General features: G+C 46.0%; 7 protein-coding genes across 7 annotated transcripts; 4 read left to right on the top strand and 3 right to left on the bottom strand.

Annotated features, from left to right (window-relative positions):
* Positions 1-1,054: 1,054 nt before the first annotated feature.
* On the bottom strand, positions 1,055-7,035 carry LOC128713028 (uncharacterized). Its single transcript, XM_053807892.1, is given in 2 exon segments — positions 1,055-1,084; positions 2,617-7,035. Coding segments are annotated over 2 exon segments (4,449 nt in total).
* A 1,479-nt stretch (positions 7,036-8,514) lies between these two features.
* On the top strand, positions 8,515-12,125 carry LOC128714416 (tubulin beta chain-like). Its single transcript, XM_053809291.1, has 6 exons — positions 8,515-8,583; positions 9,977-10,211; positions 10,293-10,522; positions 10,771-10,938; positions 11,395-11,659; positions 11,731-12,125. Exons 1-6 carry the CDS (start codon positions 8,527-8,529, stop codon positions 12,123-12,125), a joined length of 1,350 nt encoding a protein of 449 aa, XP_053665266.1. The 5' UTR covers positions 8,515-8,526.
* A 1,749-nt stretch (positions 12,126-13,874) lies between these two features.
* LOC128713027 (TATA element modulatory factor) lies at positions 13,875-17,436 on the bottom strand. Its single transcript, XM_053807891.1, has 3 exons — positions 17,184-17,436; positions 14,215-17,120; positions 13,875-14,123 (listed from the first exon to the last, which is right to left on the bottom strand). The coding sequence occupies exons 1-3, from the start codon at positions 17,434-17,436 to the stop codon at positions 13,875-13,877; spliced, it is 3,408 nt and encodes a 1,135-aa protein (XP_053663866.1).
* Positions 17,437-19,031: 1,595 nt separating this feature from the next.
* On the top strand, positions 19,032-21,230 carry LOC128713026 (GTP-binding protein 2). Its single transcript, XM_053807890.1, has 3 exons — positions 19,032-19,065; positions 19,348-20,861; positions 20,940-21,230. The coding sequence occupies exons 1-3, from the start codon at positions 19,032-19,034 to the stop codon at positions 21,228-21,230; spliced, it is 1,839 nt and encodes a 612-aa protein (XP_053663865.1).
* A 245-nt stretch (positions 21,231-21,475) lies between these two features.
* LOC128713701 (evolutionarily conserved signaling intermediate in Toll pathway, mitochondrial) lies at positions 21,476-22,729 on the bottom strand. The gene is made up of 2 exons (XM_053808564.1): positions 21,847-22,729; positions 21,476-21,774 (listed from the first exon to the last, which is right to left on the bottom strand). The coding sequence occupies exons 1-2, from the start codon at positions 22,727-22,729 to the stop codon at positions 21,476-21,478; spliced, it is 1,182 nt and encodes a 393-aa protein (XP_053664539.1).
* Positions 22,730-22,958: 229 nt separating this feature from the next.
* LOC128713025 (RNA-binding region-containing protein 3) lies at positions 22,959-24,158 on the top strand. The gene has a single exon (XM_053807889.1). It carries the CDS (start codon positions 22,959-22,961, stop codon positions 24,156-24,158), a length of 1,200 nt encoding a protein of 399 aa, XP_053663864.1.
* Positions 24,159-24,635: 477 nt separating this feature from the next.
* Positions 24,636-25,988, top strand: LOC128713708 (S-phase kinase-associated protein 2). Its single transcript, XM_053808571.1, has 4 exons — positions 24,636-24,831; positions 24,895-25,521; positions 25,584-25,743; positions 25,802-25,988. The coding sequence occupies exons 1-4, from the start codon at positions 24,636-24,638 to the stop codon at positions 25,986-25,988; spliced, it is 1,170 nt and encodes a 389-aa protein (XP_053664546.1).
* The last annotated feature ends 454 nt before the right edge of the window (positions 25,989-26,442 follow it).

The raw sequence follows: 26,442 nt of genomic DNA, 5'->3' as shown, positions 1-26,442 counted from the left end.
CAAATAAACAATCCGCCCCAAACATACGCAAAGCGTTTCCATTTTACTTTTGGGCTGACGATGTATTTCTTCATCGAAGTTGTTGGTTTTAATTATGAAATGATATTTTTAAAAGGAAAGTTGCTCTCGTGAGTATAGAATACTTACACTATCAGGTGACAAAACTTCCAGCTATGGGTAAATATAGTTAAAGAAACCAAAAAATGGCAGGCCTATACCTCTTAAAGTTGTAGATCCAATCGAAAAAAATGATGCTAGAAACAGTTGATATGCTTGTCTGTTATAGCTCATCTCTGTTATTTCAGATCCAAATTGTGATGAAGCGAAGATGTATGGTCAGTTCGATTGTTGTTTTGCCAGGCGACGGGACTCGGCTGATACTGGTTTAACGGACGTCTTCCAACAGACCAAGATCTCGACCTCGTCCTGTTAATCTCCTGGTCAGAGATATCCACTGCCAAAGTAGCTTAGAGTCATCAAGACCTCTATTATACTGCTGGAAGAGTTATCTTCCTTCATCGCCAACTCCTTCTCAAAACTAATTTGCTTCTGCAGCGAATAAAGATCGTGGAACTCCTCGGTTGTTCCTTAACTTGTTTGTTTACATCTCCTTCACCCTTGTGAATCCAGCACCTTGTTGGCTCTTTTTGAAATGGCAATTGTTGCCCCTCCACTAGTGGATGATGACACTTTGGATATTCGCTTCGTTACTTATGACCTCTGACGAAAATTTTAGAAACTTCATAGAATTCTCCATTACTTTTGAGCACTCCTCTAATGGTGCTGGTACTCTATCCTAAAATCTATTAATTACGAGGTCACATCGGTCAGTATTTTCAGATACGGTATGTTAGTTTGCGGATGGATGAATGTTCTCTAGCTTCCATAATCCATAATGGCCTATTTACTTATTAGCTTACCTGTTTTTGTAGCTTCCCATCCTCAGGCTCGATTCATGTGTCCGGTGCTTCAACGTTTGGTCTAATACAACGAGCATGTCATTGTAAAACAGCTCTTTTGTAGCGTAAAAGAACGTTCCATCAAGAGTAAAACTTTAAAATACAATATCAACCATAGTTAACACCTGTTAAATAATAATAAACAAGAGCATAAACCGATAACTGTAACCACGCTCACACGCGCTGCACCAACAGAACCTCATACAGCAGGTGTGTGAGTGAGAAGGAAAACCACCACCAATGGGCCGAAACGAAACAACACAACTGTCATGTTAAATGGGGAGATACCATAGCAATAGTCGCTTGCGCCATCTAGTTGTCGCTAGCGTAAGCAGAAAGTATTCACGCTGATTTGTGGAAATTACCATTTTTAACATTCTGTATGAATTTTCACTAGTGGCGAAAGTAATTCTAATTTGTAATATTTGCGATGTGATCAGTTTGGCTTTCTCTTTGCTACTGTTTATTCAACTGTCTCCTTGAGTTCATTTTACAATTCATGCGTTCATGCAACTTAATTCTACCATAGTTCATATTCCTAACATGTTGCGTCCTGTTTACATATATAGCTCCTAGAGTTGTGCGAAGATAGATAAACAAAACAAAACTATAACTTGACATATTTACAAACTAGCTAAACCCTAGAAATCCAACATTCCGGCCACCAAAAGAGAATTCTTTTAATCTAGTACTAATTCTATAATTCCAATTCTTGTTTGATTTAATTCCTGTAGCCGTTTAATTCGTGTAACTAATTCCTATTGTTTACTATGTGATCGGCAGTGTAAACATTGCATATGTCAGTCGTGACAATGATCCTACTTCCATTCTAGCACGTAGTTTGGTTGTGAGCAGACTGATCCTCTATAGGATTTGGTAAAAGCGCAAGTCTACTCACTGCTCTAACAATTTCCTTTCCTGACCCAGTGCGTAACGTTACAACTCTTACTACGCCGTCTTTACCTGGGTGCAGTGCTATTATTCGCCCTTTCGGCCACACACTAGGTGGCACGTTATCTTCCTTTATAATCACCAATTGGTTCACTTCTAACTGTATCGGTGACGCGTTAGCGTGTTTTGCTCTAGCCTGGAGTTGCTGTAAGTACTCTGGGTACCATCGTGCCCAAATCGTTTGTACATGTTTCTGCACGAGCTGGTATTCTGTCAATCGGTTGTCTTGACGATTACTAAAGTCAACCTCTGGTACCGCTTGCATATTGGACCCTACTAAGAAATGGCCTGGAGTTAAGACTTCTAAATCGGCCGGTTCATTCGACAATGGTACTAACGGACGTGAATTGAGGCATTGTTCCACTTGCGCGAGAAGGGTAAGCATGTTTTCTTGCGTAATCCTACTAACTCCTATCGTTTTAGCTATGTGCCTTTTCGCTGATTTCACTGCTGCCTCCCAAAGTCCTCCAAAATGAGGCGCCCGTGGGGGAATGAACTTCCATCGCATTTCATTTTCCGCACACCAATCAAAAATTAATCTCCTATCACTATCATCAGCTTTCAACATTTTATAAATGCGGTTCAATTCGTGGGCTGCTCCCTTAAACGTGGTCGCATTATCTGAGTGTAACTCAGATACCTTGCCCCTGCGTGCGACAAAACGACGTAATGCTGCCAAAAACGCTGTCGTGGTGAGATCGCTCACCAACTCGATGTGAACTGCCCGCGTTGAGAAGCACACGAAGATCGCGATGTATGCCTTTGTTGGACTCCGGTTCCGGATCGTTGATTTCAGAAGAAATGGTCCGCAATAGTCCACACCGCTTACTGCAAATGGTCTCGTCGGTGTCACTCGTGATTCAGGCAAATCAGCTACTGCCTGCTTCACCAATACCGGCTTGTTCTTAAAACAAGTGTGACATCGATGGTAAACGCTCCTTGCAAGATTTCGACCACCAATCAACCAGAAACGTTGTCGAATCGTTGCCAACATCAACTGCGGACCAGCATGTAGTAACTGCAGATGATATGCTGATACTAACAGTGTAGATAGGTGATGTGATGCCGCAAGGATGACGGGGTGCTTAACATCCTTGGAAATGTTTGCATTTCCCAGCCGGCCACCGATGCGTAGCATACCTCCTTCATCAAGGTACGGTGACAACCACTTTAGCTTCGATGTTTCACCAACACGTTTCCCTCGTTGCAGGTCGTCCAGCTCTATCGCGAATGAATCCCGTTGTGCCAGCTGGCACAACCTCAGTTCCGCACTGCGCAGTTCCGTCGCTGTAAGCGAAGGAACAGCATTTTCCAACTCCTTGATAGAAGTCGGCTTGTTGGACTTGCTCGTTGATACCTTGCTTGCTCGGCTGCATTCGATGAATCGCAAGCAGTAACCCATTACTCGTCTCAGTTTGCTGTATGACGAGAACCGTTCAAAGAGTTTGTCACGGAATTCACACTTCGCTATGACAATTAGTGACACCTTTGCTCGTTCTTCGATGTCACCGTCATCCTTCATGGGTAGTGGTACCGATTGTGGCCATTCATCTTCGCCGAGAACCAACCAATGTGGTCCATGCCACCACCGATCACACTTCAGCAACTCGTCTGGCTTTAGTCCCCGTGAAATGTCATCTGCCGGGTTATGACACCCCGGAACATGACGCCAGCATGATATCCTCGTTTCCTCCTGTATTTGGGCCACCCTGTTGGCCACAAATGGTTTCCATCGACGAGGAGGAGACTTCAGCCAGTACATGACTGTCATCGAGTCGGTCCAACAGATAGTCATCGTAGATGTCGTTAGCACTCGACTCACTTTCTGGAACAATTGCGTCGCTAATCGTGCGGCGCACAGCTCCAATCTGCCAATCGAATGGGTGTTTGCCCGAGAAACGACCTTTGATTTGGCAGCTAATAGCCGCACCGTAGTTGACCCCATGGATTCTGCTCTCACATAGCAGCAAGCTCCATATGCAATTTGCGATGCATCAGCAAATACATGCAATTGTAGGCTAACCATTTCAGCCTGGGACACAAAACGAGGCACACGTACTGTGCGTAGCAAATATAGCGTTGAGTGGAAACTTCTCCACTCTTCCTGAAGCTCGCCCGGTAATGCACGATCCCAATCCCAAGCATTTCCATCATGCCTCAGACTCCATAATCGCTGCAGGAACATCTTAGCCAGGATGATGGTCGGACCCAATAGCCCAAGAGGGTCGAATATACTTGCCGTATACGACAAGACCAGACTTCTCGTTAATACTTCAGCAGGTGGTGGAAGATTGACTTTGAAGCAGAACATATCATTGGCTGGTTCCCAAACCAACCCTAGCGTTGATACTGCTTGGCCATCCTGCCATTCGTGCATCGTTTTGATCGCAAGATCCTCTAGTGGGACATCTCGTAGTGCAGCAGGAACATTTGATGCCCACTTCTTCAATGCAAAGCCGGCTGAATCCAGCATTTGCGAAATTTGCTTGCGCACTTCGATGGCATCTGCCAGATCCGCTGCACCGGTCAATAAATCATCCACATAGAAGTCGTGTAGAACTGGATCTATTGCTTTGGGGTACTGGCCCTTGTGGTCGTGTGCAATCTGTTGCAACGTGCGTGTGGCCAAAAATGGCGCTGAGGCTATAATTCACGTAGTGAATTATACGACAATTACTTCAGAAAGCAATTGAATTATTTCTCGGTACCGAATTCGTAGCAGTTTGTGATCACTTTCACAATGACGAACTTGTCGATACATCTTTTCGACATCTGCTACTAGGGCTATGGCGTGCTTTCTGAACCTTAAGATGATCGTAAACAAATCATCTTGTACCGTAGGGCCTATGAGCAGCGTATCGTTTAACGAGTACCCAGATGTTGTCTTGCAGGATGCATCGAAGACAACACGTACCTTCGTGGTCGTACTCGTTTCCTTCACCACCGCATGGTGAGGGATGTAATAGTGCGGAGCACTATCATCAACAGGTTCGGTGAGTTTTCTCATGTGTCCCAATGTTTCGTATTCGGACATAAACCTTTTATATTCTCTGTCCATTTCAGGATTGTTCAACAATCGTCGTTCAACGGCAACGAGCCGTCGATCGGCTATCGCTCTAGATTGTCCCAGTACAATATCAGAATCGGTCTTCTGCGGCAAGCTTACTACGTATCGACCTTGGCTATCACGCGTTGTAGTGGCCGCATAATGCTTCTCGCATTGGTCCTCTTCTATGGACAACGCGGGACCTTCTAGGATGCTTTCTGTTTCCCAGAAGCGTTGCAGCATAGTGTCAAGTGAAGCTTGACTGACGGTGGTGAGGCAGGACCGATGGCTCGAAGCCGATGTGTGGGAAGTATTCCCAGAGACTGTCCAACCGAAGGGCGTCTCTACCAACCATGGTCTGCCTCTACCTAGTGCACGCTTTTTTCCAGTATGCATTTCCCAATATGCATCACTACCGATGACGATATCGATCTTCCCTGGGATGTGGAATGATGGGTCTGCTAACGTGACAGTCGGAATCTTCCATGATGTTGTGTCGATCGGTGTCATTGGAATCTCAGCAGACGGTGATTTCAAAATCAGAAATTCCATAGTGGATGCAAACTGCCCTGACTTCGATTGTACTGCAGCAACGACAGATCGGTTAACCTGTTGTACCGCTTGACCGATACCTATGATCGAAACACTAACCTTTGATCGCGTGGTAAGCAACTTTTGCGCTAAGGATTCCGAAATGAAGTTGCACATGGATCCTGAATCCAAGAGCGCTCGTGCTTCATGCCGAATACCATGGTCATCGACCACCCAAAGCAATGACGTCTCAAGAAATGACATCGCTTGTTCGGCCTTTGCCGCCATCGACACTTTCGGACGTGTGTTGTCATGTAGTAAGCTATGATGTCTGGCGTTGCACGTAATGCAACGATTAAGTGACTTACATGATCTCACTTGGTGGTTTTGGTTCAGGCAGTTGAAGCATAGCTGCTCCTTCGCCACCACTTCTCGACGACGCTGGACATCCCTTTTCAGGAACTCAGGACAGCTGCGAAGATTGTGCGCCTCTTCGCAACCCAACGGGCAAGGTAGCTGCATGCGGTTGGACTGGCCATGCGTCGATTGCTGTGTTGTCGCTGCATTCACGGCAGATTTCGGTCTGGATCCAACCTTTCGCTCGCCGCCGGCCCCCATTGCCGCATTGACCTTTATGTCTTCCGAGAATTCCCGAGTTGACCTGAGAATTATTACACGACTTTGTAAGAACTCGATGAGATCCTTATACTTATCTCGAGGTGCTTGCGACGAATGCTTTTCCCAAGCCAGCATAGTCGAGGGATGCAGCTTGAAGAACATCAAGGTGGTGAGCGGAGCGTCCCAACTGTCGACAGGTTCCTTCAGCTTTTCTAAGCCGTCTACATGACGCTTAAACTCGACGACCAGGTGTGCCAATTCATCCGCAGATTCCGATTTTACCGCTGGGAGATGGTGAATTTTCCGCAGATATTGCCGGATCAACATACGCGGGTTGTCGTAGGTTTTCAACATTGCGGCCCAGGTGCCAGCGTAATTGTCTGCTATCAGCGTGGTGTGCTCGAAGAGCAAAGCGGCTTCCCCCTTCAGTGAAGACAACAGGTACTGAAGTTTCATGATCGGAGGAATCTCTGCTGACGAATCGATCATCGATACAAATCGATCACGGAAGGAGAGCCACTTCGTTGAATCACCATCGAAGGATGGTAATCCGATTTTCGGGAGTCGTAAGCTTGGTCCCGAATGACCCGACGAACCAACACTCGTGTTCGCAAACAACACTGAAGCATTTAGCGGATTTGCTTCACATGGCTGCTTCTGAAGCAAGAATCCCTTTATTTTGCGATACACATTGTCCATTTCACACCTTTCTTGCAAATACGTTTCTAGAGATTCCGCGGACTCATCCAACTCTTCGAGTTTGGAGATTGCATCCATAAAATTGGCATTATGTTGCTCCAACTGTTCCAAACACACGGGAATTTCATTCACATCACTATCAGAATAGTTCAATTTAAACTGCTCAATGTTCTTGATCAGCGTTTGAGCTTGGCGCCTTTTTAACTGCGCGGCTTTAATTTTCTTTTCCATCTTAATGCACTTCACTAATACTTAGATACGGCTGTAGGGTCGACGATCGTTACAACTTGCTATCTTGCATGCAAGTCCTTCAAATGATGGCGGGAACGACTGTTGTGTTGGTGAGGGAACGACTGTTCGAAAAGATGGTCACTTTTCGCGATGGCGATGGTAAAGTGACGCTACGCTCTTCAGAACGCTAAACCAATTACGCCTTTTCGTTGATGCGGCGCATCAACTCACAACCTTCACGACACGTGAACTAAACGTGCACAATTGCGGAACAGGAACAGAGTGTCTCTCACAAACGCCTACGTAATACACGTTTGAACTAAATTCGTGCCTGTGGTGCTAGGCGACGATCGTTGTGTTTCACCGTGCTCACACAACTATAGCAATGCCAAATCACTTATCCCTCAATTCACGTAGTGAAATTGAAATATCACAATCAGCTGGTTACTTTCACCCAATCCGGTTCGAAGGACCAAAAATGTATGAATTTTCACTAGTGGCGAAAGTAATTCTAATTTGTAATATTTGCGATGTGATCAGTTTGGCTTTCTCTTTGCTACTGTTTATTCAACTGTCTCCTTGAGTTCATTTTACAATTCATGCGTTCATGCAACTTAATTCTACCATAGTTCATATTCCTAACATGTTGCGTCCTGTTTACATATATAGCTCCTAGAGTTGTGCGAAGATAGATAAACAAAACAAAACTATAACTTGACATATTTACAAACTAGCTAAACCCTAGAAATCCAACACATTCAGTTCCACTTTTCGGTGGTTGGAATAATTTTGAAATGCAATACGAATTCATAATGCGATATTCTATTCTTTGAAAATCTGCGTCTCATGCTTATTAATTGATATAACTCGTATAGTGTAATTAAACAATCATTAAATTATTTTCCAATGCAAACAAATACATGCGTATATGACCACCATTAGTTCCACAATTCCTAGCCGTGTTAGCTGCGTTGCGTCTGAGGTAATGGAACACGTGCATACACAACCGAAAATAACATTATCATCTACCGGCTATTATCGGCACACGGAACGCAGTGTCGTATTTGTGGTGGAACTAGCACTGCCTGCCTGCCACAGCACAGCGTGCATGGCGCACGGTTGGTGGTGTTGGTTAACAATCGCGGTATGTGTCGAGCGCGCACTTCCTAACCGTTTGGCGCTGCGTTTGGCCGTGTCGTTCGTGTTGCTGGCGTTCAGTAGCTTGCGAACCGCGAACCCGAGAGAGTGCCACGGCCGAAACACAGCGCGCGTCCCACAGTCAGGTGTGGTGTGCTCTAGAAACCGTTTCCCCTCATCTCGCTCTTCGTGCTCCGGGTCGTCTCTCTGCTTTTCGGTGTTTCGCGACGGTCGGTAGAAAGTGCACGTTTTCAAAATTGGATTAACACACCCGCGCGCACAGAAACCGTCACCGTCTAACAACGAGCTGGTGGTACCGTCCAGTACGCGGCGCATCTTCCGCATTTCACCATCATGAGGGAAATTGTGCATCTTCAGGCCGGCCAGTGCGGTAATCAGATCGGGTCCAAGGTACGGTTAAGGTAGCGATGATTTCGTCTTGCATCCACGTCCCCAACGCGGTTGCGAATCGCGTACAGTTTGACGTGACCCGTCGTACGTCAGTGTTTATCAGATCAGTGGTTATGTAAGGTGGTGGGCGATGATATCTTATCAATGAATCATGTTTCGGTCGCGCTGTGTTACATTGCGCCCGGTGCCGGACATCGAAATACGAGCGGCCTACGCGACGTGGCAGCAGTGAAACCAGAAAGGTTTCGTACCTTTTTTCGAAAATGGTGCGTCCCCCTTAATTCGAATGCCAGGGTGTACGCGAAACGTATTTCCGTTCTAAACACCTAGCCACCGGTATTTATAGAAAACCGTCTGGCCGTGTGTTGTGTGCGCGCGGTTAAGTGTGGCAAATAGCGCGCGCGAGAGCGAGAAGAGAAGAAGCAGCGCTTAATAAGCGCGACCTTACCGACGATCTACACGACGCGCTTTTGCAGCGCTTTCTGCTTCAACTGCACAGTGCATCGGGGTACTGCACCATACTGCTAGCTCGGAATGAGTTTTTGAAATATTACATTACAATTCAAACGGATGTAAATTTGAATGAAATTTGAAGCAAAAATAATGACTAATTTATACAAAGTGTTTCCCCTACCTTTATTTAATATTCGTTGCTCACCATCATAAGATTTGATCCATATAAACAACGCAATAAATTATTACCATTAATCATCACGGTGCCTTCCCACTGTGCAGCAGCTGTCAAAATAAAAGCGCAAGCTCGTACAAACGCCTTAAACCCGCATCGTGTAGATCGTCGGTAAGGTGCGATGTCTCCAAATGAAACCAAAGTACTTCATGTTACCGAAACCGCGCCTGTCCGCGTTTGACTCGGTCCCTTTTCCCATTTTCTTTTATTCTCTATTTGGGGCCATGGGGCAGAACCATTTGCATGCGAATGAGTGTGTGGTGGCACGTGTGGAGACTCCAGCTCTGAACAACACAGCAATGGGCAGCAATTAACGAAATGTTCGTTTTGGTGACATGATGATCACTTGTGTTTCATCATTGTAACCTCCATCAGCTGATGTCGTCATGAATGATCGTCGTTGTGTGCAATATGAATGAAAGAGGGTTGAATTTTAGCTACAATAATAAAAAAAAAACGAGATAAGTAAAAGCCATTGAATCGGAGCGCAAAAACTCGCTGATCGTGCGTAAAACAATTCTATCAGATGAGTGATCTTCGTTTGGCGCCATCATGCCATCATCATGACTACTGATAAGCATTGTAACCGATCACTAGCTCGTGTGTTATTTACAAACTTATTACAAGGTCGTATTACATATTGTTGCGTAAACTCTCTCTCTCTCTTTTCCTCTCTCTTTCCCTCTCTCTTGTTTCATGCTTCAGTTCTGGGAGATCATCTCCGATGAGCACGGTATCGATCCGACCGGCCACTATCATGGTGACACCGATTTGCAGCTCGAGCGCATCGACGTGTACTATACCGAGGTGAACGGCAACAAGTATGTGCCGCGTGCGGTACTGGTCGATCTCGAACCCGGCACGATGGATTCCGTCCGTCAGTCACCGTACGGTGCCCTATTCCGGCCGGATAACTTCGTTTACGCTCAGTCGGGTGCCGGTAAGGAGTGTCGTTCCGCACGTATCATGTTCCACCGTTCGGATTCCTCCTGCTAACCATCGCTTCCGCTCCCATTCGCAGGCAATAACTGGGCCAAGGGTCACTACACCGAGGGTGCCGAGCTGGTGGACAACGTGCTGGACGTGATACGCAAGGAGACGGAAGCGTGCGATTGCCTGCAGGGTTTCCAGCTGGCCCATTCGCTTGGCGGTGGTACCGGTTCCGGTATGGGCACGCTGCTGATATCGAAAATTCGCGAAGAATACCCCGATCGCATCATGAACACATTCTCCGTCGTTCCATCGCCAAAGGTATGTTAGCGGTTGAGCAGTTCGGGGCTGGTAGACATTCGATCCGGGCACGATCGATCGTACGATCAGCTTTGGAAACGATCAATTCTTGGAGAATATTGAAGAACGTTGGAGAACGATCGCAAAACAAATGTTGGATCTCCGCAGCTTCCTGGGGGTGGGATCGGATGCCCCAAGTGTTTCTGATTCTCTGTTTTCTTCTGTCTATACTCTCGGTTTATCCCGTGTTCCGGCGGATTGCCCCGTAGGTATCCGATACCGTGGTAGAGCCGTACAATGCAACGCTCTCCATACACCAGTTGGTGGAAAACACGGACGATACGTTCTGTATCGACAACGAAGCTTTGTACGATATCTGCTTCCGAACGCTTAAGCTATCCTCTCCCACCTACGGGGACCTCAATCACTTGGTATCCGTAAGTACTGCACTGTTTTTCTGATCACGTTCTTTTTTCCCCCCTTTTCGTCCTTTTCTTTCCCACGCCCCCCCAACCCCTGTGCATCCCACACTCTCTTGCACGTGTACGTAGGTGTCCGATGTAGTTTTGGAGCCATACAACGCTACCTTATCGATGCACCAGCTCATCGAAGCATCCGATCAGACCAACTGTATAGATAACGAAGCGCTGTATGACATCTGCTTTAGAACGCTTAGGATCTTCAATCCTACCTATCCCGACTTAAACCATTTAATCTCTGTAAGTAACACACCGGACACAGTAGGGTAAGACCTCCAGATTGCAGCCTGTTGCTATTTCGTTCTAACATTGCTACCACTCACAACAAGTGGCATACGCGTTATGTCACCACGGCGTATCAAATGCTTTTCCCATGGCCCTTGTACATTTGGTATGTTTTGTAACAACGCGTAGGTTACGATGTCGGGTGTGACGACGTGCCTTCGGTTCCCCGGACAGCTGAATGCTGACCTGCGGAAGCTGGCAGTGAATATGGTACCATTCCCGCGTCTTCACTTCTTCATGCCCGGGTTCGCGCCGCTCACGGCTAAAGGATCGCAGCAGTACCGCGCCCTGACGGTGCCGGAACTGACTGCACAGTTGTTCGATGCCAAAAACATGATGACCGCCTGCGATCCTCGCCACGGTCGATATCTGACGTGTGCGGCCATCTTCCGAGGTACGGCTAACTCGGGCCGAACCGAAGAACAAACCAGACTGACGTGTTAATGTTACCCCCCTCACTTGCAGGCACAATGTCCATGAAGGAAGTGGACCAGCAGATGCTGAACATCCAGAGCAAGTACAGCAGCTACTTCGTGGAGTGGATACCCAACAACGTGAAGGTGGCCGTGTGCGATATTGCGCCGCGTGGCTTGAAAATGTCCGCCACCTTCATTGGCAACACCACGGCAATACAGGAGATCTTCAAGCGCATCTCGGAGCAGTTTACCGCCATGTTCAGACGGAAAGCGTTCCTGCACTGGTACACGGGCGAGGGCATGGACGAGATGGAATTTACCGAGGCGGAATCGAACATGAACGATCTGATCTCCGAGTACCAACAGTATCAGGACGCGGAAGTGGAGGACTATGACGAGATGGAGGAAATCCCGGAAGAGGAACAACAGCAGCAGCAGGAGTGATCGCCATTGTTGTTTTTTAACCGTCTTTTTTTGTTGTGTTCCTATTTCTATTAGTAGAGAGCGAGAGAGAGAAAAAAACAGTACACCGATGGACACCCGCCCACAGATAGGGCGAGACAGGGTCCGACCGGTCCCAATCAATTTTAAACAAACTTTAAACTTTCAACACACGTCATTTGTAATAGAGACACCGTGTAAGATTTCTTTAAAGTGAAATTCCAATAAATTAGATAAGATTGTATCTTTTGACACAAAACAATATAAGGCAAAAACAAACATGTAGTGTACGAACAAACAACAAAAAAAGGACATAGAAAGAACAAAAAATCATACATCATCATAAGGAATTGATTTCTGGTTTTACTTGCTCTCTGTTGGGGCATTTGAAAGATAAGATAAAGCCAATCTTTCCCTTTGCAGTTTAAAAAAATCCAAAGTGAACTTATTTTTCCCGGCAGAAATGTTGCAAGATTCCCCTTCATACACCGGTGGAGAACATTTAAAACTTGCTTATCAATGCGCCATGTCTGTTTTACTGATACGGTCGAGTTTTATTATCATTCGCCCGGCGCCATATCGACTTTGGGCGGGTCGGATATGAGTTGGAACACATTATGGGACGTGTTTGAGTCATACTGAATACCACCTGTGAAGTCGCAATTTCCACTCGCACAGCATTACATTTGATCGATGAGTGTAGCTATCCATTCCGGTTGAGTGACATGAGTGTTGAGTAATTTCATTTGTCACCCCATGATCTATGTATCCTAATTGATTGATATTATGTAGGATGCTAGAACAAGGGACAAGGCGGTTATCAGTATTGTGTCGTTCACTGTTATGTCTTCCTTCAATTTAATCGTATCAATTATTCTATCACAGTGTTGAGTTTCTATCTCCATCGAAGATATTTGATAATGGGCGTGCTTGGAATGAGACCTTTGGAATTGCATAGCAAGGTTACCACCATTAGGGATGTGCACAACGTTTCAGAATGAATGAATGATTTACATTTTTCTAGGGAGTGACCACTAATTTCAATCTCTAAGAAAAGTATTAGAGATCCTTCACAGATAATTAAATCATTCTAAACCAACTTTGATTTAACTCTTCACGGTGAGCTTTAACTCATGATTTGTATCCTGAATTAACTCAAGATTTTAATTCATCAGTTGAAGTACGCATGAATTACTGAAAAATTGAAGAGTTAAATGCTGAGTTCACTCATGATTCAAAGCATGTGTTAAAAGTCGTCGTTAGGAGTTAATGAATAAAATGACTGTCCACCCTCCCTCCCTCCCCGGTCGTTTGCTTAAAATTGTTGAAATCTTTATGAGTGAGTTAAAGCGTTAAATTTTTATTCTAACTGTTTGACTCAGAATTGTGACTATTTGGTCTACTGAGATCAACGTCATCAGTTCTCATCAGCTGAACCAAAAACTACAATGTAGCAACTACAACAGAAGAATCTCAATAAGACAGCGTAGCCTTTGCTGATCTAGTTTAATTTAATTTATTTATTTAGCCAACATCCGTCGCAATAGATTTCCGGGAGATAAATTGCACATTAAGCTGAACTTCACCTACGTAATAACCTCACAAATTAAACTCAAACAAACGGGATTGTTAAAAACTAATCGATTTTTAATCCACTATCAGATAAAACAGCCATAGACTAAGCCGGACACGGTCAAACAGGAGTAGTCATTTAAAACAAAACGAAAGACATAGGGCAGCGTTAGCAGTAGTTTAACGGCTATTCCCAGGTGATGACACTAGTGAAGGGTGCTGGTTCATAGAAGCAATAAGCTCACGCTGTCGCTTTAGCAGATCGTCTATCTGTATTTTATACATTTCTTTCACGTCGACCAAATCCAGCTGCAGCTCCTCCGTTTTTTCTACCGATTCGCCGTACATCTGCAGCAGCGCATCGTACCGATTCTGCAAATCTTTCAGCTCCTCCTCTAGCCGAATGCTCCGCTCGAAACGTTCCCGTACCTGTGTGTGACCGTAACGATTAGGGATTAAATTTCAATTCCACCCGCTTATCGCTTTTAAGACCCCCCCTGGTTCTGATTTTAACACTTACATTATCTAGCTCCATGGTGAGATTTGAAATTTCCGAACTGAGCACGTTGCGTTCTTGTTGAAACCGTGACACCTCCCATTGCAGTTGATACACCTCGCCATCGCGCTGCTTTAGCGAGGATTGTAACGTCTCGAGCAGGGATGTGTTGTTGAACATTATCGATGGATTATATCCGACATCGCCTATACTGTCGGCGGGCGGGGCGTTCCTTTCCGCCGAGGTTCCTCCAAGGTTATCATCTGCCGTATTCCATGGAATGCTGTTCAATGAGTCTGGTAGCGATAAATTGCCCATGCTAGGAGTAGGAGAACCATCCTCTGCATGTCGCGCGACAAATCCCGCCTGCACCGTGGGGTTAATATCGACCTGCAGCTTCACATCGCTGGCTTCCTCTAACGTTCCTGCCTCGTCAGCTATAACTTTTTCCGTACTATCCTTCTTTGATGGTGACGTTGCCTGTTGAACTTCAGCTGAATGTTCTTGCTTTTGCAAGCATTCCATTGATACCGCTTGCCTTGCTTCATTTGCTGCCAAACATTTGCGATACTCTTGTTCAAGTATTTCCGCTTCCAGGGTTTTCTGTTGCAAACTCGCTAGCGCTTCTTCCGCTTGAACAAGAGTTTCGGTTAAACGCTCCTCGAGGCTCATAATGCGATCCTGCAGGGTGGCTATTGTGTTCCGCTGCGTTGCTTCCTTTTCAGTGATCAGCTTGACGCGCTCTAAAGCTTCCGACAATTGCTGCGTGAAGGAAGCGTCCCGTTGCTCCCAGATTCGTTCTTTATGCCGTAAAGTGCACTGTACCGATTCAAGCTGCTTCATCAACGGTACCGTCAGCAGGGCGGATGCATTCTTTTCCTCTTCGGCACGCGTTTCCGACGCTTCTAGCCGGCGCAACAGTTCCACGTGTTCGTTCTTGGCGCGAATCAACCGATGCTCATTTTCGCGCTCGGTACGGCGCAACTGTTCGCGCAGCTCTTCCATTTGCTCTAGCAGCGTTTTATTAGTTCTTTGGAAGGATAGATACTCGGTTTCACAGTTTTGTAGCTTAGTCAAGCTATGCTGCAACTCTTGACAAAGGTCCACCTTTTCCGTAAGCTCCTTACGGGCACATTCAAACGACTTGCGCAGACTTTCATACTTTTGCGTTTGATCATCTAAATTCCCAGTGAGGATGGCACATTCACGCTCTAGTTTACGTTTTTCCGATGTCAGCTTGTGCACGGCATCAATCTGTGAGCGTTCCACTTCATCCTTTGCGGACAGTGAGCGCTTCAGCCGTTCCGTCTCTTGCGTCAGTTCGTTGATTTCGTCACACTGTCGGCGTATCAGTGCGTCACTTTCCTTTTCCTTTGCGCGCAATTTCTTGATAATGTTTGAATGTTGCAGTACTTGTTTCGACAGACTTTCGCCTTCCTTTTGTAGCTCGTTGATCATAAAGTCCCGCTCGACCAGTGCTTTATCCATTTCGCTTTTGGCAACCTTTTCCTTAGCTTCCGCTCGGAGCGTTTCCAGTTTGGACTTTAGATTTTCTTTCTCGCGAATGGATTGTTGAAATTTGCGCTCCAACGCAGATAAGCGTTGCATATATCCATCCGGGTCGGATGATCCGTCGCGTTTCGCCTTACTTTCCAGTTGGGCTGTCAGCTGAAAGTTTTGTTCGGTTAGTTCTGCGTTTTGTCTTCCCAGTTCCACCAGTCGGTATTCGCGCTGTTCAAGCGTTTCTGAGACCTCTACTAGCCGTCGCATCAATCGTTCCGTTTCAGGCAAATGTCCCGAATCGTCACTATTGCCACTGTTCATGGAAATTTCCGATGGTTCGCGCGTGTGGCCACGCCGTTTTTTGATCAGAAGCATGTCAAAATTTTCACCCTTTCCATCGCTTATCTTCAGTGGGCTAGTGCGGTAGGCTCCACTGTGGGTGCTGCTGGAATCCCCATTCGGACTGGAGATGATCTCTATGTCAGACGAAGTAGTTGTTTCGATCTCATCGTCTCCCAAACTTTGAAACAAACTTTGACTACATCCTGGACCATCCGGCGATTCTAATACCGCATCCGAAAATTGTTCTGAATTTTGCACTGTCGAAGTAACTGTCGATGGTTGACTTTCCATGTCATTGCTTCCGGATCGAATTTCCTCAAAGCTGTGTGCCATATCAGATATTTGTGTCTGTGAATCTAGACTCTCGTAGCTTTGATCTAAACCATGTTCTGGTTTGGGTAATTGTTTTAAATGCAATTCATCTTCCGGTGATGTATAGCGGTGGCCTTCTGTGACGGGGTTTGCTTCCGAATTGCTATTGGAAAGCGAAATTGGTGGCTCGGATTCAGTATCGTTACACTTTTCACCTGCTCTAGACAGCGTCTTACATTCAACACTAACAACATTTACGGGAAGAGCATTGGAAATGGTAAACTGGTGCCTGCTACGACCCGGTGCCACCGTAATAGGTAGCAAATTTGCATCAGTTTCCAGAACCGTGATCGTTTGTTCCGATAGTGTGTTGGAAATGGAATCGTCCTCCACGCTTACTTCATCCTCCTCTTTCTCGCGTAGATTTGGTAATACATTGCTCGGCTGCTCCGGCTGCGTATGGTCGGTTATGCTTATCGATTCCGGCGTAGCAATTGGTGACATTCCAACGGAACCAATCACTTCAATCGATTCGGATTCTTCATCTTCGTGCATCGTAACACCACCGGACGATCGCCGACTAGGCGAGGTGAGGGCTGAACCAGAGTTAGTAACGGGCGTTAGCACTTCTATTGACTCTGAGCTATCTATTTCGGTTGTCGGTGAACTTAACATGTTTGCGTTTTTTGGATCTTCCAAGCTTCTACACTTCAAGCTGGATGGTGGTTTGGTAACGGTGCTGGAGTTTTGTATCGGTTGATCAAAGAACGAACCTGCAAACAAAGCACCCAGGCATTAACAACATTGCTCTATTTCACACATATCTAATCGCTTACCATCGGTTGTCTCAACGGACGCACTTAGCGTGTTAGGCAGGTTTACTGCCAAAGAACTGGTAGCCACATCGGACTGGGCAGAGCTGTTTCCTACCATTTCATGGTCACTATTTTCATCCGGGGCGCTTGTACCATGAAGGCTCGCAGTGTCTTCTTCATCCTTGATATCGAGCGCTTTATCAATCTGTTTCTGTGCCTCTTTTAGTGCATTTTTCGCCAAATTGGCTATGCCTGTCGTATCAAACCAGCTCATTTTTTCTCAGTTTGTATCTTACGAGCACTTTTATTGTAAAGCTTTTGCTTAATGAGTGATTGCAACTGCGTAGAAAAAAGGTAAATATTGCCACATAGCATAGGTTTAATTTTTAATTAGATTCTAAACACGGATTCTCCTTGCGCTAGAACATTGCTCACCAATTCTAACTATTGACACTTTTATACAATACATCTACCAGAAGCATTTTCGAACAACAATCTCTTTAATTATTCTGTAATTGCCTCACAAATCTGATCAAACTGCACGGACGACGAACATACGAAACGTAAACATAACATGACATATATATGCCAAAAATGGTCCCTACCAAGGTTTATCGATTAAACCGCTCTGGTGAGGCAGGGTTTGCGAGTTCAAATGATACAGGGCTTTTAAGTATTTTTTTAAGAACAGTGGAGAGTCTCATTGCAACCGCTGTAATGATAATAACGTGATGCTCTTAGGATTTCCAAAGGAAAGGAGTCAAGAATACAAAAAAGGCAACAGTACAGTTCAATGCCAGCTATCAAGCAAACACATTATCCTAAATGCGCTTACAAAACTGTTCCGAATTGTCTACGGTAGACTTACGCCCATTGCATCAGCTTGGATTTAGGATCAATCCACCGACTAAGAGTGTCTGCTAATCCGCAGGCTCTCACCATGATAGGATCTGCCTGGGAAGCAGAGTATCAGTTAAAGGCGACGATTTCGAGATGGTAGAGGAGAAGGAACTGTTTGACTGACCATGTATCCTAGAAGAGTGCGATGGTTATGGCACGTAATGAGGATGTCTCATGTCCTATCAACGACACGATCACAGCGAGCACGTTGGCTGCGTGAAATGATGCTAAACTTTGCAGTGGTTTGTTGTAGAGGGGATAGGAGGAGAGCAACACTGGACCGCGATCCAAACCGGCTGCATCAACTTAAAACCCCTGTATTACTGCTAACACCTTGGTCTCCGGCGCCTATACACACCTTGCGCTCGTCTGCCGAAGTTTGACAGCAAAATTATCAGCAAGCATAATGCTGTAGTGTTGGTGGTGGAAACGCGTATGGATGTGTTGGTCAAAATATACCTTCCTTCTCTACACACTTGGAAGAAAGAAATATCAAGTATAAAAATATCGCATACGTGTGGAGAGCACACAAAATAGGGTAGGTGGATTCAATACCCGAATTGTGCATATTTCTTCGAACGATTTGTACCATTCTAGCCGCAACTATTGGTTTCCGTGGAAAGGCATACTGCAGATGTACAAAATTTAAAGGTGCATTGACTTCCCGGGGTGGTGTTTCATTGTGTTGTTGATGTTTTAATTTCATCCCGTCTGTTTATCAACAAAGAAAATTTTCTATTTTGGTACGTTTGGTTTCTTCTTAGCCTTCTTGCTACACTTTCTGAAGAAACAGCGCCGTTGTGAAATAACGCCTTGCCTTGGGCTTAGAAGCGAGTGCACTGTGTTGTGTGTGCTTTTAGGCGGGGGAGCAAAACGCGTATCCGCGAAGGCTTGGCCGTCGCAACCAAAAGTGAACGTGCCATTGTGCTTGTTGATAAATTATGATGATGAAATCGATCTGCAACGCTGATGCAAAGTAATTCAGTGCGTTGCAACAGTGAAAGCATAAGCAGTGCAGCAGCTGAGGACCTCTTATTCTTCCACTGAAGGTCGTTCGAGGAGTTTTATCTCGCGTAGCAATAAGTTTTATTTATGTGTTGTGCTTGTATTTCTCGCCCCGTCTCCTTAAGTGTGTTATATTCCTTTACTAACCACACCACGTTCGGTTCTCTTTTATTCTCATTGCGGTTTTGCCTATTCTTGGAACTGGCGGGGAAAAAAAACGAACCATTTTGCGCTAACGACGACTCGCGATGGAACCACTACTACACATGCTCTCCAACAGTTCCCCAAATGGACTCATTTTTTGACCTTTTCGGCCCGTCCCCAACGTCATCGGGTTCGAGCAGCGACACGGACCTCCGGAACGGGAATGATGACGACAGTAACGAGCGGATCGACACCATCATATACAGCAGCAACGACTTGGAGCTGAAGGGCATCGACTTCAACCGTGGCTTCCTGCCACCCGAGCCCCAGCTCGGTAACATTGAGTACAAACTAAAGCTGATCAATCCTTCGAAGCAACGGTTCGAGCATCTGGTGACGCAGATGAAATGGCGCTTGCGGGAAGGCAATGGTGAAGCGATCTACGAAATCGGTGTATCCGACTCTGGTCATCTGCATGGGCTGAATGACGAAGATATGACGGTGTCGTTGCAAACGCTCAATCAAATGGCCCGCAAGCTGGACGCTTCGACGAGCATCCTGCGGCGGAAAAGTCTCGCCGACCAGCGTAGCGTCGTGGAGGTGTTGGTGCGCAAGATTCCCGACGATCAGCACAACATCGAGGTGCGAGTCGCCGTACTGGGTGGTGCCGATGCGGGCAAGTCCACCCTGCTCGGTGTGCTGACGCAGGGCGAGTTCGACAATGGGCGCGGACTGGCCCGGTTAAACATGTTCCGGCACATGCACGAAATACAGACGGGCCGGACGTCCTGCATATCACACGAAACGCTCGGCTTCGATGCGGAAGGCAGCGTGATTAACTACAAGTACAACGAGATGATGACGGCGGAAGAGATTAGCGACCGGTCGACGAAGCTTGTCACCTTCATGGATCTGGCTGGGCACCGGCGCTATCTGAAAACGACCGTCCAGGCCCTGTCCGGGTACTGTCCGCACCACGCACTGATTGTGATAGCGGCCGGCAACATTAGCAATATGACGCGCGAGCATCTAGCGATCATCCACGCGCTGGACATCTCGTTCTCGATCATCGTCACGAAGATTGATCTCGCACCGCCCGAACCGATCCTGTTCGAGCTGAAGAATTTGCTCACCTCGATCGGTTATCGGAAGGTACCGTACTTAATTAGCAACCAGGACGATGTGCTGAACGCGAACGCGCACCAGAACGTGGAACAGATCGTGCCCATCTTTTGCGTGTCGAACGTGACCGGCGCGGGGTTGGATTTGCTCATCCAGTATCTGTACGTGCTCTCACCGGGCATCAGCAACGCGGAGAAGGAACGACTCGAACAGCAACCGATCGAGTTTCAGATCGATGAGATATTTCGCGTTTCCGAAGTGGGAACCGTGGCCGGTGGGTTACTCTGCAAAGGAGTACTCACCGAGAACAGTCAGGTGAAGGTGGGCCCACTGCAGGACGGATCGTTCTTTTCGGTCACAGTCCAAACGATTCATCGTAACAAAGCACCGTGCCGGGTGGTGCGCGCGGGACAAAGTGCTTCACTGTCCTTTAGCACGGTCGAACCGATGCCTGCGTTGCGCAGCGGAATGGTAATACTGCCCGACTATGAAAGCAACGATGTTGCATGTGGGTGCTTCTTCTTTCAGGTATTGGACGAGCGCTGTTGTCGCTGATAACACAAAACCTAATCAGAACAAAAAATTGCTTCATTTTTTCGCCCATAGGCACAAGTGTCCGTGCTGTTTCACGCGACACGTATCTTCAAAGGATTTCAGACTACCGTGCACATCGGTAGCATTCGACAAACGGCCATCATCGAGGGTATCATGGGTGCCGGGGACACCGGCATCGGTACAAACCAATCCGCCTCGGTACTGTTCCGGTTCGTGCGCCATCCTGAGTACGTGCGTCCCGGGATGCGAATCCTCTTCCGCGAAGGTACCAGCAAGGGCATCGGCAAGGTAACGCAGGTATTCCCGCTGAAGAAAACACTTAACACTACCACCACCGGCTAGGGCTGTGCAGCTTAACCTTAACGCCCCGACATGTAACGACCGTTACAATTGCTTGAATGTGTATAAATTGACGTATGAATTAGCCTGTACCTAGCGTGACGATTTAAATGGAAATAAAATTTCTGTGATTTTACACATGGTTACCACTGGCTGGTTGTCATCGGTGATGAAATTTGCTTCTACCACCGTCAGGTGTTTTCCGTGGTTTACTTTGATTCTATTTATAGGCAACGAGTTGCATACAGCTAATGTTGTACAGTGTTGGAATCTTCGTCGCGAACGGTCACTTCAGTTGTGGGAGAAGTAAATTTAAACAACACAGCAAGCGAGGCTAATGCTGCGTTGCCATTCTCTTTCTCTAGTAATCGGATCCAGGACAGTAGCGAATCCTTTGTGGAAGATCCAGTACAACAGATGGCATAGATGATGCCGTCATCTTGCTCGTGAACTGACCGTCGACGAGTGCTCACTGCCGATCCTGTCCGTTGACCCTTGCGGAACCGTAAATCGAGCCCAATGTAGGGATTGTGTAGATTGCTAACATCTAGGTAAACAAAAAAAAAACGCAATTAGTAAGTAGAACCAAGTGCCAAGTTCTGTGCGTGTTCTTCCGTACCATCTGGATCTTCCGTTTGTTTAATCGGTGCCAACGGTTTCGGAGCACTTTTAAGCACGAAATAGTTGATACAACGATTTCGCAACCATATCACAAATGGACCCTCGATATAGACCGGTTCCTGCTTGCTGTGAGCCTCCAACAGTTCCGACTGCTCCACACTTTGTCCACTAACGACCCACGTATGATCGAGCGCATTCTCCACCGCTTTCGTATCGAATACGTCAACTTTACTGCGCGGATCAATCGAACACATGCGCTCCACTGCTAACCGGGCCAGCTCGAATGTGTCGTCCGGGACCGGGTTGGGGAGTAGCCAGGGCGAGAGATTTTTAAACTTTGGCATCCAGTACATCATGCGCCAATACTTCCGCACCGGGTGTCCCTTCTTGCCAAATACGTTCACCAACATCGCTTCCATCTCGTAATCGGGCATCACACCGTTATCCTCCATCTGTTCCAGCAGATCTATGATGCATTGCTGTTGGCGCGGATAGTGCATAAACTCTGCCTGAAATATGTTCGTCGGTATGAACTTGCCCTTCGGCATGACGTCGATCAGCGCCTTGTACACGGCGATATCCTTGTTCACGCCAAACTCTTCCATGTGGCGCAAGGCGGCATAAATGAACTCGACGTGATTTCGCCGATGGACGCTACGTTTTTCAAATATCTTCACCATCTCTATGTAGGTCTGTTTGTCCTTTTTGGCCGCCGATTCGAAGAGATTCGTGCGGAGGATTAAGCTTTTCTTATTGTCCGGTTTACCGTCGTCCGCCGGTCCTTCCTTTGATTGTGTGCCGCACTGTCGAATCGGGATGCCTAATCGTGCCGGATGATTCAACACGCTCGTCGCCAATCGTAGATGCCTCGTTAGAAACATATTTGCTATTCGGAAGAATATTTTTTTTAACCTAACCCGCTCACGGAACGAACCGAAAATAGCCGCAAAGTTGTATTGCGTGAATATGGCATAACATTCTGCTGTCAGAACGAATCAAGGTAAACAATGTGCGGTAATCGCCGTTGACAGTCAGCTGTTCCTGCTTCTTGTTGCTATTGATGTTATAACATTGTTTATATCGTATTTGCGTGATCAAAACGCGCTCACCATGGCGTCGATTGCGTTGAGAATATTCAATTTTCCACCAATGTTTAGCAGTGTCGATGTGCGGGAATTTTTACACCTCTTTGGATTGGAAGCGGTACGTTTTATCAAACGGAGAAATGCTGACGGTGCGATTGTGATTGTAAACAACGAGTCGGAAGCTCGGCTAGTGATTGCACGGTTACACCAGCTGCTGATCAAAACACACAGATTAAAAGTAGAGTATTCGAATAAAAACGAGCCAGACTCATCCGCCGGGAGAGAACCAACAAAACATAAAGCTGTCGGCACGCCTGAACAGAGATGTTTTCCAATCGGATTTGAAGGATTCCCACCGCCGCATCTTGCGTACCGATATCCCAAATCTTCACCGGAAATACTGGAAAACATCACCAAAGAGCTGGCTTCGAACAGTGCGCTCTACTATCAGACGCTGCATTTGATGAACAAAATGAACCTGAAACCACCGTTTGAAAGTCGTCAGAAAGAGAACACAATCACACCGATAGCGCCGGAGCAAAGTTCTCAAATGCATTCGGGTAATTTGTCGGAAGAGGAATCGGAGCTTGAATCGGATTCGGAATTAAACAGTACTAGAAAGACGAAAACATCCTATAACTTGTTAAAGCACACTATGAAGGTAGTCAACTATGAGCCTTCCTCAGTAGAGCTACAAACTACCCAGAAACCACCGAAAAAGGCGAAACTTGAAATAAATATTTCCGGAGCGTTATTAACAGCACCTCCACCAGCATCACCTGCGAACGATACTGTCCCAGAAACAGTGGAGAGCATCCCATACACACAGGAAGAGGCTCCCACACTATCGATAGAAGATATTGTATCCAATCGAATTCCTGACGAGCAACGAAAAACATTGAACGTTTTCCAAAACTACAGTCCAGGAGAACCGACCAACAAGCTGTATATTAAGAATCTCGCCAAACAAGTGACGGAACAGGATCTGATGGCACTGTTCGGCATGTTCTTCCAAGCCAAATTGCTCAAAACAATCGACGTGAGGTTGATGAAAACGGGAAGAATGAAGGGCCAAGCATTTGTTACCTTTGTTCCTGTTGAGGAAGATGAAGATTCGCCAGGTTGCGGTAGATTTCGGCAATGTATTGAGCGAGCGCTGAGCACAGTTAATGGATACATTTTAAAAGACAAACCGATTGTAGTTTCTTATGCTAAAAGTGTCTAAATGAGCCTCGTATTGACCAATAGAATAAAATCTGTGATAAAAGAATGGAAGCAATTGATTTTCTGCAGTCCCTTTGACCTTTTCATTATCTTCCTCTCGTACTTGCCGGAATTTAACTTATAATAATGCAACTCATTTTAACAAATGTGTTAATAGTATGTATAGAACTAAGAATCATAAAATACAGTTTTGTCTCTATTTTTCAAAATGTTGAAATTTCAACCGTTGCCGTTGAATTTGGGCATACCTTTGTTTTGAGAACCTTGTGCTCGGTATTTTCCGCGAAACGTCACAAAGCGCGGCAGTACAGTGTAAACAAACCGCTCACTGTGTATTTCCTTCCAACCGAACACAAGCGAAGAGCGCGGATCGCGGAAAATAAATTACCACCATATGCTTTTCTTCCGTTGGTGTTGTGCATTTAAAATATTTGTCTTGTGCTAGCGAACTCACGTTGTACAAATTGCTTGCCTGCAAATGGATCCACCATTAAGTAAAGAAAGGCTACCGCTAACAAACGTTTCCAACAATGTCCATCCACGATCATGTAAAACCAGCAAAGAATGCGATGATCCCCCGGAAGAACTACGGAAAACGATTACCCATGTTAACGAAGAAATTTTCTTCATGCACCGCACGGACCAACATAGAGGAACCGAAGAAGTAGATGGCAGTGAGTACCGTGCATGATCACAACTGTTTAACACGATGAATAACATGCAACACATATTTGCAGATCCTTTCAATCTACTATCCGATGAAGTTTTGCTGCAGATATTGAAATGGCTTCCCAAAAAGACACTACTTGATTGTGGCCTAGTGAATCGTCGGCTCAATCGTGTGACAAAAGACGAAACGCTTTGGTATAGGTTAGATCTCAGCAATCGAACGCTCCAGCGCCATGGGCTGTTGGAGGTGCTTAGCCGTGGTGTCGTTGTGCTGCGCTTAGCACAAACACACATCGCTGACCCTATCCCGGACAGCTGTCTGGACATTCCCCCAGGGATAAAGGTACAGTTTTTGGATCTCAGCATGTGCACTATCAGTAAACCAATACTGCACGCGCTGCTAGCGAGTTGTCGTGCTTTGGTAAAGCTTAGCCTAGAGAACGTTCCCCTGGATGGAGGAATATGTGCAGAAATAGCCGAAAATCGGCGGCTAGATACGCTGAATCTCACCATGTGCTCAGGCATTGATACGGCTGGAATGCACCTGATGGCAACGGCGCTAACGAAACTGCTCAATCTGAACGTAAGTTGGACGAACTTAAGCTCTGAAGCAGTGCAGGAACTGGTAAAAAATCTAACGCCACAGATTATGCACCTTAACATAGCGGGATGCAGAAGTACATTGCATGATGAGGGTAAGTGTGTGGAGCGGAGAAATGGTGGGACGACATCGGTTAATATCTTTAATGTTTTCTAGCGGTGGCAGTTATAGTTAAACGCTGTCCAAGACTAGTCGCGTTGGATCTTTCCGATTGTACACTGCTAACGGATGGGTCAATAAAAACGCTATGCAGAGCACGTAAGATAGAGTACCTGTCGGTGTCGCGATGCTACAATATTCCTTTACCGTCGTATTTGTAAGTAGCTATGTCCGTTTATTACATGAATGATAGTAATCTGTCTTTGGTATTGTAGGCTTCTGTCGGAACTAAATACGCTTAAGTATTTGGATGTATTTGGGCTAGGTTCTGACCAGATGATCGAAGCACTGAAACACTCGTTGAGTGACGTTGGAATCAATAAGTATTATCACAGTGCCGTTGCACGGCCTACGGTCGGCAGCAAAAGAACTTCGATCTGGGGTCTCAGAACGCGTGATTAACGTGGTTGGCAGCTAAATCTGTGTATCGTGAAATATTGCAAGCGCAAATGCAATAAACACATCTGATTTGCATCCAGCTGGGGTAGTTTTTTTTTCTTGATGGAAAAATGGTCTTTGAAGCATGTCGATGGTCAAGATACATGTACGTTTTATTCTCTCACAAAAGCTGAATTGTTGTTTTTTTTTCGACAAACAAACCCTTGTTCGCTCCTCTTTCGTTTCACATCGTTTGCATAACCTATTTAGTGGGATGGGGTTACAAAACGTCCCTTTTATCTACCTTCAAATGGGAACATGAAACAACCATTTGGTCGCAGTTCTGTAGAAAGATATACCGCACTACCACCTAGAAGAACGTTTAAAGGAATAGTCGTCCAATGGTCATCCATCATGACAAGGTTCGCGCCAAAACAGGACATGCGGTGAGGTGATTTTGTGAAGAAGGCAGTATTAA

Source organism: Anopheles marshallii, chromosome 3 (assembly GCF_943734725.1).
Source record: "Anopheles marshallii chromosome 3, idAnoMarsDA_429_01, whole genome shotgun sequence".
Lineage (NCBI taxonomy): Eukaryota > Metazoa > Arthropoda > Insecta > Diptera > Culicidae > Anopheles > Anopheles marshallii.
Note: the sequence above shows the minus strand (reverse complement) of the source record. Positions and strands in the feature narration are given on the sequence as shown.